This window comes from Mesoplodon mirus (assembly GCF_964341445.2).
Source record: "Mesoplodon mirus genome assembly, chromosome: 2".
Classification (NCBI taxonomy): Eukaryota; Metazoa; Chordata; class Mammalia; order Artiodactyla; family Ziphiidae; genus Mesoplodon; species Mesoplodon mirus.
In genome coordinates this window covers 11,909,119-11,922,766 of record NC_138977.1, presented here as the reverse complement: position 1 = coordinate 11,922,766, position 13,648 = coordinate 11,909,119, and the positions used below count along the sequence as shown (strand labels likewise).

Below are 13,648 nucleotides of genomic sequence, written 5' to 3'. Positions count from 1 at the left end.
CACTTAGGTTGCTTCCATGTCCTGGCTATTGTAAATAGAGCTGCAATGAACATTGTGGTACATGACTCTTTTTGAATTATGGTTTTCTCAGAGTATATGCCCAGTAGTGGGCTTGCTGGGTCATATGGTAGTTCTATTTTTAGTTTTTTAAGGAACCTCCATACTGTTCTCCATAGTGGCTGAATCAATTTATATTCCCACCAACAGTGCAAGAGGGTTCCCTTTTCTCCACACCTTCTCCAGAATTTATTGTTTGTAGATTATTTGATCATGGCCATTCTGACCGGTGTGAGGTGATACCTCAGAATGGGAGAAAATATTTGCGAATGAAGCAACTGACAAAGGATTAATCTCCAAAACTTACAAGCAGCTCATGAAGCTCAATATCATAAAAACAACAACCCAATCCAAAAATGGACAGAAAACCTAAATAGACATTTCTCCAAAGAAGATATACAGATTGACAACAAACACATGAAAGAAAGCTCAACATCATTAATCATTAGAGAAATGCAAATCAAAACTACAAAGCAAACTTTTGAAGTAGTACAAAATCTGAATAAAATACTCAATGTAAACAAAATACGTGGCAACACTAAAACAAGCTATAAAAATTTTATAAGTGGTAGTTTGGCAAGACCTACATAACTTGCCTGCATGAAACCCAAGGTGAAGGACTGTAAAGCCTGTGGCATTATAAACACAGGCAAAAATACACACACACACACACACACACACACACACACACCTCTTCTATGTATTTAGGATCTCTGAGCTATCTTCAACATGTACTCTCCTTTTTCTCTCCATTGCACTAACTCTATAATAAACCAGTTGTCTTCCCCCCCCCATCCTTCAAGGAGGCTAGATCAAAGAACTGGGCTACTTTATAATACCACATCCCTTAGGTATCACGATTATAGAATCATTTAGTAAACTTCTCAGAAGCGAGGTGTTATACTGATACTTGGTAAGCAGGACCTCCCCGTCTTCCCTTCCCAACACATAATTCCAGCACAGCACTTAAGAGGTTATACATCAGTGCTGTCTCCTTGATACTCCTGCTGGAAATCTGCATACTTATAACATTTTTAATCAGATTATGTGAGTCTGCAATGTGAACCATGGATCTTTTTCTTTTTTCTTTATATTTTAATTGAAGAATTGTTAATTTATAATGTTGTGTTAATTTCTAGTGTACAGCAAAATGATGTAGTTATACATATATGTATATATTCTTTTTCAGATTCTTTTCCATTATAGGTTATTACAAGATATTGAGTATATTTCCCTGAGCTATACAGTAGGTCATTGTTGTTTACCTGTTTTATATATAGTAGTGTGTATCTGTTAATCCCAAACTCTCTGCTCTCCCTTCCCTCCGCTATCACCTTTGGTAACCATAAATTTGTTTCTTATGTCTGTGAGTTTATTTCTCCTTTGTAAATAAGTTCAATTGTATCATTTGTTCATAAAAAAGTGAACCATGGATTTTAAGGAAGCAAGGCCGTTGGCAGAAAAGCCGTTATAGACCAGTACACTATCACAGGCAAGAAATGATAGTGGGTGGGATTAGAATGGATAGAGTGAAAACATAAAAAATAAATGAATTTGAGAGAAATTGTGGAATTAGCATGATTAGAAACTGATACTTGCACTTGAATGTGGAATGTGTATAGGTTTGGTGAGACAAGACAAAAATACTTATGTTTTATGTTTCTGCATTGAACTGTTGAAGAGAGGGTGGCATTTACTGAGACAGGAATTATTTGAGGGAGAATAATGTAAATGTGATACCAGGGCATAGTAATCATGGGAACCAAAAGTCTGCTTTCCACAGTGAAGCTTATGAAGATGAGGGTAGATGTAGAAAATAAAGACACAGTATTTCTTCTGGGTGGTGGGTTTAGAGTGATATTTTTTTCTTTTTTATATTTTCACTATTTTCTATAGTGATCATATATTATTTTTACAGAAAAAAATTACCACACATTTTATATATTTTAAAAAATATGGCTTCAGGAGCAAAGAGGCAGAAAATTGCTAATATAAGCCTTTCTTCACAACAGTAAACATAAATTGTCATTTACAATTTTCTGCTTGTGAATTTTTTGGGCCTAAACCGTATTATAAAATTCAAAGTTTAGCATTGTGAAAACACGTCACAGCCAATGCAACAGATGTTATATATCTGAACTTGAACTCAGAAGGTATTAATGCTTAGGCCAATCAGAGGGAGCCCCCAAAGAATTTAAACTCTATCAGAGCCCTAAGACTTTGTGTATGTACAATCTCAAAGTTAATAAAAGTAGTTCACGTTGAGTCCAATGTCACACTAAGGGACTAATAGCAAGAGAGTTTTCAGATGGCAGCTGCAGGCAAGGACACTAGGTATGAGTGAGGGAAAGTAGCTGCTGCACCATTATGTCCCTGCCAACATTTACACTCCATATCATGACGGCTGAGAAGGACAACATTTTCCTCATTGATACATACAGGTATGCATTAGGCAAAGAGGCGTACCATGCACATACCTGGTCCCTGCCAACAGACTCACACTAACTTAGCCTGTCAAGTGTTTACCAATCCCAGACATGATAAAATTAATAATATACCTTCAAATGCATGAGTGGGATTTCATTCTTACTGAGTTAAATAGATTACAAAACTACTAATAATGCCTTGTCTTTAAGACACAGTTGTGACTAGACATATACCTAATATTCCCTAAATTCCCTTTCTTACTTGCTATTTTCGTTCACAGTTAAATCCATACTCAAACTTAGGAAATCTCTACCTGTGAGTTTATGAGGCTGATGTCAATCATAGCAGTCTTTTCAGAAATTTTTCCATTTTCTACTCCCTTGGTAAAGGAGGGAAGTTATGTAACAAAATATTCAAATAATACCCTAATTACCCCTATAGGGAGATGACAACACACCAACACAGAGAAGTTGTAGAAGAGTTTACATCTGGGGTGAAAAGTGAGACTGAAAGAATCAGTGGCTCATGAAAGAAAGTGTAGGATTTTCAAAATCCAGACTTCACAGAAGTCTGATCATGTTTGCAAATTCATCATCTGGGTAATTGAGAGGAAACATCGTACTTTTGTAAAATATTTTGTAAAATATTTACTATTTGGTCCTTAAGGAAAAGTTTTTGTAACCCCTGTTATACAGCTAGATTCATACTGTGCTTACTGACTTTCCTAAGGAAAAAAAAAGAAAGAAAGAAAAGGAAAGAAAGACTGTATATCTATGTCTGTGTGTCTGTCTATCTCTCTGTCTATCCATCTATAACTATCTCCATTCATCCACAGGTCCTATGAATAGGGACTTAATGGCAGCTTTTATCTACTGCTCTTCACCAACTAAAATGATACAATTTAGTTAATAGTTATTTTAAAGATTCAGAAAGTAGCTGTTTCAGTTACTTAGCATAATATAAAGTTGCCCTGGCAATTTTTTTTTTTGAAGAAAAGACTCAAAGCTTTTTAAAAAATAATTCTCTCAATATAGATTTCCAAGCATGAAAATGAAGCACCTTGTACTCTTTGCAACTACTGAAAGATAAGGGCACAATGGCACCCAGATTCTTCATCAAACCACGTAAGAAAATCCATTAAAATTGTGCTGTTGAGAGGAAGGTTGAGGTAAGTATAACACCTTCTGGGATCTTAGTAAGACTAGGGGTAAAAGAATCCATTTGCAGTGACATGGATAGATCTAGAGATCGTCAAACTGAGTGAAGTTAAGTCAGACAGAGAAAGACAAATACCATATGATATCGCTTATATGTGGAATCTAGAAAAATGGTACAAATGAACTTATTTACAAAACAGAAATAGAGTCACAGAGGTAAAAAACAAACTTATGGTTACCAGGAGGGAAAAGTGGGGAGGGATAAATTGGGAGATTGGGATTGACATATACATAAAATAGATAATTAACAAGGACCTACTGTATAGTGTAGGGAACACTACTCGGCACTCTGTAACGACCTATATGGGAAAAAAATCTAAAAGAGTGGATACATGTATATGTATAACTGATTCACTTTGCTGTACAGCAGAAACTGACATAACCTTGAAAATCAACTATACTCCAATAAAAATTAAAACAAAACAAAAGAGGCTGAAAAAAGAACTTCAGATTAAAGCTCTGTCTGGGCCGGAGATTTCACCCAACCAAGAAAAATGTTTCAAGTCCTTCTGTAGGACAATGTCCCATTCTTAAGTTCTTAATTTGTTATGTTATATCATATTAATTTCATATTATAATTTAATGATTACAGTATATTAATTTATATTATATTATAAATATAATTCTTAATTTAAATTATTCTCTCAGTTGGATAGCATATATCTTCAAGGGTAGATTCTTAAAGAAAGTTTGGTGAATGACATTTTCTGAGCTTCTGCGTATTTAAGTATGTCATTTCCATTGCCTTCATTCATTAAAAAAAAGTCATAAGATATGGGAACAGATGTATATGTATGACTGATTCACTTTGTTATAAAGCAGAAACTAATTTTTAAAAAGTCATAACTTGACCCTATATAATAAAGTGGGCCACAACCTTTTTCTCTCAAAAAATCAAAAATCAGTAGATGTAATTCCATGGACTTCTGCAGAGAAATAAGTATAAGGTTAGTCTGATTTTAGCATGTAAAATAAAAACCTGCATAAGTTTTCACTGTTTTCAAGTTTTTGCATGAATTGTTCTTTCCCAAGAAAGAACATTTGAGAAGAACTTATTGTGTTTGTCTTCCATATCCGAGATGTGATTTCTTACTGTCAAATCTGTTCTTCTCTGCTGGCTTTGTGGATTTAATTTGCCTGCTGCATTTTAAAATTTCATTATTCTCTCCATTATTCTTTTCTTCTCAGCGTTTTTCCTAAAAGGTGATGGTTCTCAACTTAGGGCTTTCTAATTCCTTTTCATAATAACCATACCTTATATTCTACTGAAATCGCTAGTCAATTTCCTTACAATCTTTCCTATTTCCCTTTTGAGTCTTCAACATGATTTTTTCTCTACTTTTCTTTAGAAAATTTTAAAGATTCATAATTGAATTTCTTTCAACACATTTTAGTGGTGAGAGATTTACACAGAAAAGGTGTAATGTAAGCCACAAATGAGAGTCACATATGTGATTAAAATTTTCTAGTGGTCAGTAGTCACATGTAAAAAGTAAAAAGATCATACTTTAGATTCCACATGATATCACTTATGTGTGGAACCTAAAATATGACACAAATGAACCTATCTTTGAAACAGAGTCATGGACATAGAGAACAGTCTGGTGGTTGCCAAGGGGGAGGGGTTTGAGGAAGGGATGGAGTGGGAGTTTGGGGTTAGCAGATGTAAGCTTTTATATATAGAATGGATAAACAACAAGGTCCTACTGTGTAGCACACAGAACTATATTCAATATCCTGTGATAAACCATAATGAAAAAGAATATTAAAAAATGCATATAATATCTATAACTGAATCACTTTGCTATATAGCAGAAATGAACAAGACATTGTAAATCAACTATAGTGCAATAAAAAATAAAATAAAAAGTAAAAGTAAAAAGAGAAGCACATAAAATTAATAACATATTGTATTCAACCCCAGTATAGCCAAAATGTTAACATTTCATTATGAAATCAGTCTTTTTTTGTTTGTGTGCTGTGAACTCAAACTCTGGTGTTTATACTACACTTGGCAGAACATCTCAAAGTGGACTAATCACATTTCAAGTGATTAATAGTCATACAGGGCTAGGACCCATCATACTGGACAATGCAGATCTAGATTTTTATGTTATCATCATACTTTAAGAAAAAATGTTTCATAAAAAAATAATTAATGTAAGAGACAATCATAAATCACTCTCTCTTACCTACACAAATCTTCTTTGATTTGAAGAGAGATCAATTCCTTAGGAATATGAAAAGAAAGTATGCTCTCTGACATCTGCTCCCGGATTCGCATCCACTTATTGTCAGATGTGGGAAATCTATACAATTTACACACTGGATTCTTTAACACTGGAAAAGGAGAAAAAATAAAGTTAATAGTTAAATTATAAAGATATGCACTTTAGATAAAGATCAATTAACAAAATCATTAATCAGGCTACTATTCTAATATTTGATCAAAATTTTTTATCATAGTCCATAGTGTAATTGAGTTTCTAAGAATTTTCTCCTTATATCTTATTTTTTTCAGTAGCTTCTGGGATATAGTCTTTATTAAATTAAAAAGTGAAAATCAAATTCCAATTCATAAATGTGGCTACTATGGTTCTCTGACATACCACCTATTAATTCTTTTTCCTTCTAAAGGTTTTCTTAAAGTATATGTATTTATAAATATAGACGAAAATATATGGATTTATACAACATACATGCTTTGAAAAAATACATTTCTGGATTTCTTCCAATCACTCTTAGTCAACTTTACCCACTTATATAGTAGGTGATAACTGATATGTTATATTAGAGGTTTTAAATGATCCTACTACCAAAAGTGACTTTTTTCTTAAATGTCAGAATGGTTCATTCCTTGGCTTAAGATCTATTACAATTCAAATATTATTCATACTTTAGTGTCAATAAGTCAATAACACTTTCCTAAAACCACATATTATCAGAAGCAAGACAGGGAGACTATGAACAAGCTGAATATTTGGGATGGGTGACAGTGATTAGGGGAGAAATAACATGGTCATGTCATCAAGGATTTTAAAAGATTTAAAGAAAAAGTGTAGGGCTAGATATTAAGATAATACTTGATACATTTTTTGTGAGGCCAGCATTCCTACCACACTACCAAGCCCTATATTTCAGGGCAGGATTTTATTTCCATTGCTGTTGGATAAAGAATATAAGAGAAATATTTCAAAGCTTAATGGACAACAAAATATCAGGTCAATCACCAGTCAAGTATCTATGATTATTTGGCTCCAGTTTACCAATGAAGCTGATTAAAAAGAGAATTTGATATTGAAGTGGATGTAAGACTTTAAATAATGCCCAGCCTGGCAGGTGGCCCAAGTCTCTTCAACGTGTGGAGTAAAATACCCTTCTCATTTTAGGGTTCTATAAGGTTGTGTCTCATTCATTACTTGGAAATATAAATATAAATATATTTCTGAGCATTAAAATGAGCAACTATTCATCCATTCTGCAACTATCATTCTCAGAGGTCCAGTCTGACAATTATTATTATCAGAATTGATACTAAATAGGAAACCTTTATTTCAAACATCTCATTCTTTAAAGACCAGATTCAAAGCTCCTGGCACACTTATCTACCCCTTACAAGAATTAGCTAGAATGTTTACTTTTTAAAAGCATCAATATAAGCAAGAAGATGATAGAATATTTCCAGGATGTTGAGAGACAATATTTTAAATCTAAAGTTGTATGTCTAAAGGATTATGTTTTTGCCATAAACATGACCTTTAAGTTTTATCAATTAGATTATATCACAGATCCGTATATAAGGCTAATTATATTTATTTTCTTTCTCTTTTTAATGAGCTATAAAGGTATAAATGACATATAATATTATATTAGTTCCAGGTATAGAAGGTAATGATTCAATATTTGTATATATTGTGAAATGATTACCATAATAAGTCTTGTTAACATCTGTCACCATACATTGTCACAAATTTTTTCTTGTGATGAGAACTTTAAAAATCTCTCTTAGGAACTTTCAAATATGCAATACAATATTATTAACTACAGTCACCAAGCTGTACATTACATCCCCACTGCTTATTTATTTTATAATTGAAAATTCGTACCTTCTGACACCCTTCACCTGTTCCACCCACCCCCATCCCCTGTCTCGGGCAACCACCAATTAGTTCTCTATATCTATGAGTTCTTTTCTGATTTGTTATGTTTTATTTTGTTTTTGTTTTTAGATTCTACATACAAGTGAGTTCATACAGTATCTGTCTTTCTCTGTCTGATATTTCACTTATCCTAATGCCCTCAAGGTCCTTCCATGTTGTCACAAATGGCAAGATTTCATTCTTTTTTATGGCTGAATAATATTCCGTGTGTGTGTGTGTGTGTGTGTGTGTGTGTGTATCACATTTTCTTTATCCATTCGTCAGTGGAAACAGGGTGTTTCCACGTCTTGGCTATTGAAAATAATACCGCAATAAACACTGGGATGCATATATCTTTTTGAATTTGTGTTTTCATTTTCTTTGGATAAATACCCAGAAGTGGAATTGCTGGATCATATGGTAGTTCTATTTTTAGTTTTTGGAGGAATCGCCATATTGTTTTCCATAGTGGCTGCACCAATTTACATTCCCACCAACATTGCATGAGGGTTCCCTTTTCTCCACTTCCTTGCCAATAACACTTGCTATTTCTTGTATTTTTGATATCCATTCTAACAAATGTGAGGTGATATCTCATTGTGGTTTTTTTTTTTTTTTTTTTTTTTGCAGTACACGGGCCTCTCACTGTTGTGGCCTCTCCCATTGTGGAGCACAGGCTCCGGATGCGTAGGCTCAGCGGCCATGGCTCACGGGCCCAGCCGCTCCATGGCAGGTGGGATCTTCCCGGACCGGGGCACGAACCCGTGTCCCCTTCATCGGCAGGCGGACTCTCAACCACTGTGCCACCAGGGAAGCCCAACAATAATATTTTAGAAAATTTGTATTTTTAATTAAGTTGAAAAATATGATATTCTTTATTTTATCTGTTATCACAAAAGTAGTCCTTCAAATTTTGATTTTACTGTTTTCATTTTACTGTTTTTCAGTGTATTCTAAATATAAATCTTTGTTGAAATAGAGTGGTAGAAATCAAGGACAGTGTGATTAATGAGCTCCAGAACTATCCTCTGACCACCCGAGACACAACATCCAGGACCCTGTGGGAATGCTGCTGTTTTTTTTAAGGAAAGCACTTGGGGCAAATAATAAACAAAAAAATCAGGCCACATGATCTACCCCCCCGAAAATTCCCAATAATGTCTCCTATCTAACTTTCATGCTATAGGTTCTAACCTTTTGAAACTCATAGATCTCTAAACATTAGTATTTAACTGTACATAGTTATTAGGATCTCAATGTAGACATAGTGGAATCCACTTTACAACCAAGTCTGATCCAGTAGCATTGCTTACTGAACACCTACTACGTATAAAGCAAGAACACTTACTGTTTCTTAAAATGCCATATAATGGATTATGACTTAGAAAATAAAATATATATATATGGCCTGACTTTTAATTACCATGAAATTTGTTCCAATGGCTACAGACAGACCAGATAAGATGTTCTCAACTCAAAATTTTGCTGGGTTCAGAGTGAGGAGATTTCTGCATTCCTCATATAAAAGAAAGGCAACGTATTCATGTATCAAATATTGAATAGTGGGCCATAAATGATGAATGCTTTTGTCGTTTTATAAATGCTTTTCCCCTATAGCAGAGATACAGTTTCAACAATTCTGCACACACACTCCAGCTGTGTAAATGAGCCCACCACTTTCAGCTCTGGCTTTCCACTGATGTCAAGTATTTCTTCATGTAGGAGATGCATTTCTGACCATACAATAGGCTCAACTCAGCAAAAACAACTATCTAACTTATCGATTATAAGTTCTTTTTAAAGAGAGCCCTGTGTGTATTATCTTCATTTTATTTCACTGCTTTTGCCAAAACAATTGCTAAAAATATCACGTGACAGATTCTACCATGGGAAAAGTAGTGAAGAGATTCTGGACACCACCACAGTCTTAATAATGACTTAATAAGGATAAAGTTCTAAGATGGTCCAGATATGAATATATATCCACATATCCCACTGGGATCCACCCTCTAAGGTGAACACAGGGACAGAAAGTAAATGACAGATTTTTTTCTCCTAAAATTGCAGCACAACTCAAATTTCCATATCATTTATTCCAGACACTGTAAAGGCCTTTTTAATACGGTAGCACACCACCTGCTTTTCCAGCAGTTGTGAAAGCCAAGTGCTCCAGTTCTGAATTATCAAAGTAAAGATGCCAAGGAAATGTTCAACAAAGCCAAAACATAGACAACACATTAAAAAAGCATGGTTGTTCAAACAACCTGGGGCAGAAAAGATAAACCAGAGTGATATCATAGGGATGATCTCTTTTCTGTGTCTGTGTTGGGGACATCAGTGGATTAGACAAGGAACTTTGGAAATTTGGAAATTTGGATTCAGGGTTGAGGGGATCATCAAAATGCCAAACACTTAAGATTGTCTTTAATACAGTTCACCAGAATAAGCTCATCTGTGATTACCTTCATGCAATTTCTTGCTTTCAGGAGGTGGTAGATGTCACATATTTAAATGGAATCTGACTTCATTGGCTTCAAGCTTTACAAAATGATTATTTTAATGTACTGTAGATTCTTGTAGAGAATCTATTTATTCTATAGCTTTTAATTATGCAGTTGTTTAATAGTTTCATCATTCAGCCAAATGTACATGCATTGCCTATTCTCCAAAGGCTACATTACACTTAGTAAAGATAAGTCTGTGTAAGCCAATTAGATAATGACATTCTCTCATTTGTAGTTGAAAATATCTTAGATTTAGATACATACATGTTAAATGTAGATTGGCTCTTTTTAAGATTAGATGAGAACTAAAAGTCCTAAATAGAAATCACTAAAAGACTATCCTAAGCAAGGCTTAGAAAAGAGAAAGTAAGAAAGCATGATAGGAGCTCAGAAAGCACAGCAAAGAAAGATCTCTTTTAAAATAATAAAGATGAAACAAACTATTAAAAAATAAATTCCCCCAGAATTATAAATTACTTTTCTTTAGGTGTGTTATAAAATCTAAATTATGTTATTGTTTATGCTGTTTTTAAAGGATGTAAGCTGAGTCAGACAAAGTGCTGTTTCCCTAGTCTAGCCAAACCCACAAGCTCTTGGCCTTCCATCTTCAATTCAAGGCCAAGAACAAGAAAAACTATTACAGATGCAGAATAAAACATAAAGATAATATTTGTGGGGTTTTAGTCTCCAACTGGTGAAAACTGTCGAGTTCAATGTGTAGAGTTTGGAGTTTTGGTTTTGGGTGGTCAGAAAAGAGATTTGCTTCATTCACTGTAGTTTGAGTGATTTTCCCTGTTCATTCTAATTCAGTCATTAAAGTAAAGGACAGATCTACAAAAGTGTCCTTTTCTGGTTCATATTTCATGCTGAGCAGCCTGGAACAACCTGCGGTTCATGGAACTCAAGTTGTTTCTTGTTAATTTGCCTCTGTTCAAGGTATTCCCTGCACCTCAGAGGAACGCTCCTTTTTCCTGGCTACACATCATCATCCTATAAACTCAGCTTAGCAAGCACCTCCTCCAGGAAGCCCTTCTTGACTTCCCTCTGCTCCCTCCCTACAGTTGTTTCTCTTTTGTACTCACCATCCCCATCTCTATCATGGTTCTTACCAGTTGTGCTATAATTGTCTGTTTACTGCTCTGTGTCCCCCATTAGAAGGTAAACTTGTGAAGGCCATGACTGTTTTCTTTGTCCTCATTTTATCTCTTGCACCTAGCAGAGTGCCCAGTATATGCAAACATTCCACAGAAATGAGCTTAAACCTTACACCTCAGATGTTTCTCATCATTACTTTCCCTAATAGATGAACACTTAGGGCCCTGACAACTGTGTAAATTGAGAGGGGAAAATGCAAGAGGGAAGGACATAACTAAAAACCTCACTTCAAGAGAGAGCACAGGCATCAGACTGAAAGAAGGAAAACCACAGCTGAGAGAAAGCCCTCCTCACATTTGTCCACAAAATGTTAACCTTTTGACTATATCCTCTTCTTGCCTTTATTTTTCTTCTAGTTTACCTAAGGTGGGCAGTGGAGGGGGTAATAAACTTACAATGGGAAGACAGCTGAAGTATTTAAAGGTGTCTAAGAGATGATTTCTTTGATTGCTAGGCAGTGAAATTCACTCTTCTACTGAAGCTACTTAACACCATAAATGTGTTAATACACAGTAATGAAAACATATGAAAATTCCAAAAGAGCAAGGTTAATGGTGTGAACTAAGAATGCCACCTTCCATATTAGTAAACAAAAGATGTTGCAGCCATCCAGCCATCACATTACAGCCTCCCAGAGGGAGATCCCTGAGGGAACTTGGGATGGAAGCAAAGAATGCCTGCCATCTAGCTGTCAACTGCTAGAGCCACCCTGCTGGCACACCCTGAGGAGATCACAGGATAATAAAATGCAGGATACTGGCCCCAGATAGCTGAGGTGCACATCAAAGGAAGATCTCAACCAGTCCAGACTTTGCATCTTCCCATACATAGAAAGGCGCTAATTTCATTAACTTGAGATGTCTGGTTTTCTTTAATTACCAATAATCTGTTGATGTTCCGACTACCTGCCCTTTGTTGCAAAAACTCCTATATATCTTGGCTCCCACCTTGCCTCTTTGGAGCAGTTCCTCAGAGTGATCTGAGAGTCCTATCTCTGGGGGCTTGAAGTCCTAAGAATATCCGCCAAATAAAACATAACTCTCAACTTTTAGGTTGTGTGTGTGTGTTTTTTTTTTTTTTTTTTTTTTTTTTCAGTAGACAATGGACTCCATTGGATTTGTTAAAACAGCAAAGGGCAAAGAAATCTGGTGAGTAAGTAAGTATAAAGGATAAAGGGCCAATGTTATAAGCCAAGATGGTCCCATATTTTACACATCACTGAGTTATAAATACAAGGGCAAAATCTATTTAAACTAGTATGGAGAAAATACAACAGAGATATCTTTTTTAGCATAAATTGATATGATCTAAAATTTGACAAGTAGTTGATTTAGTACCTCATGAATGAAAAGAAAAAGTGGGGAAAATGGGATTTGTTTTTTGGCTGGAATTCCTCAGGACTCAAAATGAATATAGAGGGAAATATTTTTCAATGTCTCTCAGAATATCTCCTAAAATATTCTGTCATGCCTTGCTTTACATGAGGTGGTAGTGAGGAAAATGTCACCCAATATTCAGTTCAGCTGTGTGGTATTGCAAAAGGCAGTTAAAGTCTATGGTGCCATATGAGGCAGGAAAAAACTTAAAATGAGAATTTCATAGTAATTTTTAGGGAGAGTAATAAATTCTTTTATTTCAAACTTAAATAATTCAATTTGAATATCTTTCTCATGGAGAGAAGAATAACAGTGCAGTTTTCTGTTACCTGAAGCATCAAACGATAAGATATACCCATTCTTAGTCTTTTGACAAATATTTACTGAGTGCCTATTGTATTCTGGCCCTGGAGACACAGAAATAAATAAGTAACATTTCTTCTTAAATAGCACATAATCAGGCATCTTCTGTACAGCAATAGTAGTAGATGGCTTAATCCTATTGGGGGAAAAAGAATCAAAGATATAGTGGACTATTTCAAGAAAAATTGTGATTTATCTGTGAGGCAAGAAGAAAAACACCAATAAGTTCTCCAAACAGGAGGGAAATTGCCTGTGTTTAGGACTGAAAGCAGAGTGGTCCCTGCATTGTGGCTTAGATTCTAACTTACACAGTCATGGAAATCATCGTTGTCAGATACACCCTCTGTGAGGGCGATGGACAGCACACACTTTAATGTAAAGCATGAAAGTCATCTTTAAAAAATATCAAG

General features: G+C 34.9%; 1 protein-coding gene across 5 annotated transcripts in view; it reads right to left on the bottom strand.

The window, feature by feature from the left end:
- Positions 1 to 13,648, bottom strand: part of INPP4B (inositol polyphosphate-4-phosphatase type II B) — an 880,599-nt gene that overhangs the window by 186,286 nt on the left and 680,665 nt on the right. For all 5 annotated transcript variants that reach the window (XM_082610957.1, XM_082610958.1, XM_082610956.1 and 2 more), the window contains one exon: positions 5,894 to 6,041. In XM_082610957.1, coding sequence (XP_082467083.1) covers positions 5,894 to 6,041 — 148 coding nt within the window. The remainder of the gene's footprint in view (positions 1 to 5,893; positions 6,042 to 13,648) is intronic.